Genomic DNA, 6,000 nt, shown 5'->3' with positions numbered 1-6,000 from the left:
ATACACATAGTGCACTGCATTGGTCTCAAAGTCTGTTTGAGCTTTTGTATATGCTGAAAAGAAAAACCTGAACGAACCTTTTGGCCCACCCCATGTTTCATCTTCGAAGACTTCACTGGGGGTGGGGGGGGCACTGAGGACTGGGTGATCACTTTGCTCTGATACAGGCTGGCACTGGCGGTGAGAATGGCCTCGGCATCCCAGCTTTCGGACACACCTGGAGCTCCTCTCCCTCTAGTCCAGGCTGCCCACGCTCCAAGGGCCTCTTGGGATCACTGTGTTCTGGTGAGGACACAAAGCTGGGTGCTGTCTCTTTAAACAGTAGAGGCTGAGACGCTCTCAGGCCACCATGACATATCCCAGCATTGGACCAGCCCCTGAATAAACTGGATGGACGCCTGGTCTGGCTTCAGTTACTGGGGAGCACCACCAGGGCGCATTCCGGGGATCCTGGTGGGAAGCAGCAGGACTAGACCTGCCAGCTGCTGGTGTCTCGGCTGCCCTGTCCTGGGAGGGGCCTGCCTGACACGCGTCTGAGTGTGGAGAGAGCTGCGTGGAGGAAGGGGTGACCCTGTTTGGCCCGGTGAGTTGTCTTGGCAGACTGTGCCTCTGGATGGTGTGTGCTCATGATTTACAGAGCACTTGCTGCCCAGCCCCACACCCTGCAAACCACAAATGGAAAGGATCGCAGGGGAGATGGCGTGTGTGTTGGAAATGACCAGAGAATCCGAGGGTTTCTAAAATCCTTGGTTAAGAGCTGGATATACACTCTGGCTGGGGAGGCCAGAAAGGCCGTTTGGGAGCACCTAGAAACCCCCGGCACATCCAGAGATGAAGGGAGGAAGGGGACCAGACACGCCTGCCCTGATGGAAAACAGCTCCACGCACACAGCTGGCAGGTGACCTTGGATTGTAAGCAGGTTGGGGAGAAGCTTCCACTCGTAAGGGAGCCCTGGCCGGGATCTGGGTGTGGCCGAGCTGGTGACATCACCTGAGGCGGCAGCATTTGTCTTCCACAGCTGGGGGGCTGAGTGGACAGGAGGCAGGGGAGGGGCAGTGAAGTGACTGATTGACAGGGACAGGTGGGTTCAGATGTCCTGCAGTGTGACTATTGTGTGACGTGGTTAATGACGAAAACCTTGGGTGCAAAGGGAAGGAAGAAGAGATGAGCTATGCCTTACCCTGTGTGCACTTTTCTAGATGTCTATATTCATTCAGAAGTTTAGCTGGGAAAAAAAGATAAGAAAGGAAGAAAATCCTGAGTAGATATGCTAATATTTATAAAGTGCTTACAACAGTCCCAGGAACCTGGTGATCATGTCAAGGTTGGTTTAATAAATAAAAAGTCTGGATGGCACAAAGGCAGGCAATAATTCCCAGGGCAAACCCAGCCTAGAATATGACCCAGGAGGAAAGTGATCACTCCCATTAGTTTAGTTAGTCCCACCTACAAATGTGCTTTTAATCTAGGGGGCTGATAAGCAATTTTAGTTTAGGGGGTCGGGCTTTCCTTAAAATGTTGTCGTGAGGATTAAATGTGAAATAATATTAATAATAATAGTGACAATTTCCTGGGTACTACTGATCCTTTATTTGGTTCCAGACACTATGCTAAGTATTTCACACACTATCTCTTTTAATCAACACCATTACCCTTTAGAATGGGCATTCTCAGTCCTGTTTGCAGATGAGAAAACTGAAGCACCTGGTACCTCAGCAAACTGACCAAATCCGCAGCCCTGAGTAAGCAGGCTAATCCGGTTTGTTTGAGCCTCCATGGCTAACCAGTGCACCACACCGCCTCTTACAGACCACCTCAGAGTCCTGCTAACCCACCTGCCGTATCACTGGGCAGTGAACAAAAATTTCCCAAGGATTGTCTTTTTAATCTAAGGATTTTTGAAAGACAATTGTTTGAAGAATTTTTCCAAATTATCTTTGCTTGAAGAATGTATAATTAGCTACCACAGGCAGCTGCTTTCAGATAGTAAAATAAGTAGATGCGGGTATTTGAGTCATTCAGAGCGCTGATGTTCTGTGACACAGAGCGCTGGCAGGTGCTGATGACTTGTGTATGACCTGCTGCGTTGGCAGGCAGACCTGTTACGCCCACCTTCCCGCTCCGCGTTCCTGCATCACGGCGGGCTCCCAGAGCGTCTTCCCCTCTTACTGGGGCGCACCCACCCTGCGCCCGGAAGGGCTATCCTCTCTCCCCGTGACGCTGGGCGGACCGCCTTCAGCCGGCTATGAATCAGCTGATTTCCCTGGCTGCTCTTCCCCCACCTCAAATGGCCAACTCCCCACCCTGTGGCCGGGGACGCCAGCCCAGGCCGGGCATCAAGCCAGCAAACTCGTCTGGAGCGTACCCGGTTGTGGTCTGGATTTGCCCAGCGACCCCCGGGCGCGCTGTCCTGCAGTGGGCAGCCTTTTCCCCTTCTCCTCCAACTTTCCCCCAAGCAGGCCCGCTAGATCCGTCCCGGGAATCCGAGGCAACTGGCGCACCGCCTGGGCGCAGACGGGATCGCGCGGGGGGGCTCGGTGCGGGTGAGCCCCGCTAGGACGCTGGGGCAGGCCAGGGGCGCCAGGACTCCAGGGGAGGGATGTCTGCCTGCGCTTAAGTGCCATCTCCCCCTATCCGCGGGAGGCGCATCCAGGCTGGACCTCCGCGTGGGCGCGGTCCGAATGCGTGCGTCCCAGAGCCCGGCGCTGGGCACCCGCGGGGGCAACCTCTGGTCGACTTTCTCACGTGGGCGGAGGGGGCGGAGGGGCCAGTATATCGGTCAACTCTTGGTCTCGGTAAAGTCAGCGAAACCAGGGGAAACGGAGGTGAGAAAGCTGCGCGGTCTGCTAGTTTCCAGGATAAGTCCCAGCGGTTTTGCCGTCATCGACTTTCTCCCGGGGCGCAGCGTAAGGCCCAGGCTGTCTCCTGCCCTCCCTCTCTCCCCTCCCCGAGTCCCGCCCCCCTGCACACGCTGACCCAGGGACACACCCTACTGCAGCGACGCAGACAGGGCGTTGTTCCCGTTAAAGGGGAACGCCGGGAGCCTCCCTCCTGCCCCTCGCTTGGCGCGTGTAGCCCCGCAGCGCAGCTGTCTTTGCGGACGCCAGCCGCTGAGCGCACGCACGGAGTGTGTGCCCGAGGCAGCTCTGAGGATCTCTGAGGATCGGGGACAGCTATCCTTTGGGCCGTAAGTGCTTTGGCCGGGAGAGTGGAGGAGACGGAGGAGGAATGTGGGCATCTTCCATCGACGGCGCCAGAACGCTCGGAGCGAGGGGGCTTCGGGCTGGCGCGGTCCCCGATCGCTGGCAGAACACCGCCTGTCCGGCGTCGTTCCTGCGGGGCTTGTAAGGGTCTGGTACGGAGAACCTGCGGGTCTATGAACCGCCGGGGGCGCGAGTGCTGATGTCTGGATGTGGGGAAGGGGCGGAGGACTTTTCGTCTCGCTGGAAAGTCGCCTACTCGGAGACTCGCTGGCAAAGCAGTCCCTGCGGTGGACATCTTCAGGGTATAGGGTCCCCGGGGCCCCTCAATTTCTAGCTACATACCGGTTCATCTTTTCTCTTGTCTCCCCCCACTTCCCTCCCCCGCCTCCTCGCATGAGGAGTCACTGGATTTAATTTAAACCTTCTGGGAGACGTCAGAAAACCCTGCTTATTTCTTCTCACGTTCCAGGGTTTTTTTTTTTTTTTTTTTTTGGAAAGTGTTACTGAAGGAGAGGACGGAGGGGCCTGACTGGGTGCTTTAACACTGAAGTTACTGAATCGTTGTTTCTAGCCCAAGACTCTGTCCTTCAGCAGTTCTCTAAACGCAGCTCCGTGTTAGCAACGTGCGGATCCTCCCGCAGATCAGACCCGGGATGTGAGGTGTGGGGTGAGGACCACCCCGTGGCGGATAGAAGAGGTCCTGCCGGCTCCGTGCTGCTGCACTTATTTACCCCCGCCTCTCCTTCGCACGGACACTTGCTCCCCTCCAGCCAGGGCCCTGAGCGCATCGGCCCGACCAGCGCCCGGGGAGGGCAGGAGGCACCGGCCCCAGCAATTCTCCCGGGCGGTTCTTTCCTCTTCCCTCGGCTCTGCGCCTTCTCTCCGGGGCCGCGGGTGTCATTGCCAAGCGGTGGTGGGGTCAGGGCGGCTCCCCCGCGCGGGCCAAACTTGGGTGGAAACTCGGAGCTTAAAGAAACGCGGAGCAGTCTGGGGACCCGGCTCTCCGCCTCGCGCTCTCCCTCCCGGCACGCCGCTGGTATCCCCGGGCCTCTCGCAGAGACCTAAGCCCTTGCCCCTCGCCCCCACCTCCACTCCACCGGGAGAGCGCTCGCTCTCCCTTTCCTGCCCCCCTTCCGCAAGCTGGGCCGCCCCCGGAGCGCCCGGGTGGGTGGAGGCGCGCTGCAGCCTCTGCTTGGCACTCTGGAAAAATCCCCCTTCCAGGGAAGACATCGACGTGCGTCGTTCGTACCGCTTGTTTTCTTCCAAAAGCAAAAGATGTTCAGCCCGGCGGGGCTGCGGGGCAGGGATGCTATGGTCGGCGGCTGCCCTCTCTCGGCGGCCGCGGGGCGTGGTGGGCGGGCGGCGGGCCAGGCCCGGGCATTCCGAGCGCAGGACCCTCCCTCCTCCCCTCCCTCCTCTCCTCCCTCCTCCCTTCCCTTCTTCCCTCCCTCCCTCCCTCGCCCGCTCGGGCCAGTTCGCCCAACCTCACGTCCAATTCGGCTGTGTCTCCTGTCAGGCCAGACGGAAACTCCGCTGAGCAGAACCCGCCGCCAGAATGCTGCTCCTGCTGCTGGGTATCATCTTCCTCCACGTGGCCGTGCTGGTGCTGCTGTTCGTGTCCACCATCGTCAGCGTGAGTGTCCGGCCGGGCAGCGCGCGCGGTTGGGGCGCCCGGAGCTCGCCCCGAGCTTGGCCTCCAGACCACGATTCGCGCCACGCCCCCTCAAGTTTGCAGATCGCGAGTCTCAGACATCCTCGGGCCTTTTGCAGTTTCTGGCAATCCGCGCCTTTTCAGTAGTTTTTGAGAAAATCAGAGCGGATTCAGGGGTGGGGAGGAAGCAAGCAAGCGCTGGGCTGGGTCAGCACACAGGCGTCTCTTTAAGCCAAAGAATGTGAGTGCAGATCCAGGGTCCTCCCTACCCCCTTCATGTGATAAGCTTGTTTAGCATTTTTCTTGACGGGGCGGGGGAGGCGAGGAGGGGGGACGGTGGTGGTTGTCCTTGAGGAAGGAAGTGGAGAATTTAGGAAGGTCTGTTTTTTCTCCAAATAGCATCCATCAGATGGGTGACTTAGTTCATACTATGGCCTTTAGGACTTGAAACTGGCAAGTTAAGATTAGATTTTCCTTAATGGTTCATAGTCTCAGGTCTGTTTTGTGCTGTGGACAGGGCACCTTCTTAGAAAAGCCTCCTCCAGTACAAACAGATCGTTGGGATAACTTGTTACAAAATCAGCAGACATCCAGCTCAGTAGGTTTTAAACTTATTTTCTTAAAGATGAGCCCAGACTTGGGCAGTCATGTGACTGTGGTCTTAACTTCTTAATATAGGACAAGTCCCAGGTATGATGTTCTTGCTTGGTTCAAAGATTGAAAAATAATTATGTTGGGGACTGATGAATTGATTCATCACTTACCAGCATCTTCCCAACATCTTAACTGTAGGTTGACAGGAATTACCAATAAGGAAATGAGTTTAGAGTGGCTGTGGCACGGGGTCTGGCACTCAGGAGATCAGTGGAGGAGAGATGGCTTGGATGCAGGTGTCCTGGCTTAAGTCCGTGGCTCCTTCTACTGCTGTACACACCTTGGCACAGAGCAACTCATATTTGTGAGGTTCTTTTCCACTTACAAAGTGCTTTTTACTTGCAAAGCCGTGGCCCTCCCCTTGAAAACAGGTTTGGGCCAGAGAACCAGGTCTCCCCTTTCTCTAGCACCGTGGGCTCTGGTTGGACAGTCGATGAGGCTGCTCTTTGCCTTGCCTTGGTCTTCTCCCTCCCCGTCTCTGTCACTCCTCA

The 6,000-nt window shown here is 56.8% G+C and overlaps 1 protein-coding gene across 4 annotated transcripts in view; it reads left to right on the top strand.

Annotated features, from left to right (window-relative positions):
- The first annotated feature begins 290 nt into the window (after positions 1-290).
- The window catches only part of PMP22 (peripheral myelin protein 22), a 28,568-nt gene continuing 22,858 nt past the window's right edge, over positions 291-6,000 (top strand). Inside the window, exons 1-2 of one of the 4 annotated variants that reach the window (XM_069542918.1) lie at positions 291-583; positions 4,721-4,837. In XM_069542918.1, the coding sequence (XP_069399019.1) occupies positions 4,760-4,837 (78 nt within the window). In that variant the 5' untranslated portion in view covers positions 291-583; positions 4,721-4,759. Of the gene's footprint in view, positions 584-2,313; positions 3,357-4,720; positions 4,838-6,000 lie in introns of those variants that run through there. The other 3 variants (XM_069542917.1, XM_069542920.1, XM_069542919.1) reach the window with 3 other exon arrangements.

Source organism: Ovis canadensis, chromosome 11, assembly GCF_042477335.2.
Source record: "Ovis canadensis isolate MfBH-ARS-UI-01 breed Bighorn chromosome 11, ARS-UI_OviCan_v2, whole genome shotgun sequence".
Lineage (NCBI taxonomy): Eukaryota > Metazoa > Chordata > Mammalia > Artiodactyla > Bovidae > Ovis > Ovis canadensis.
This window is presented reverse-complemented; position numbering and strand designations above follow the sequence as displayed.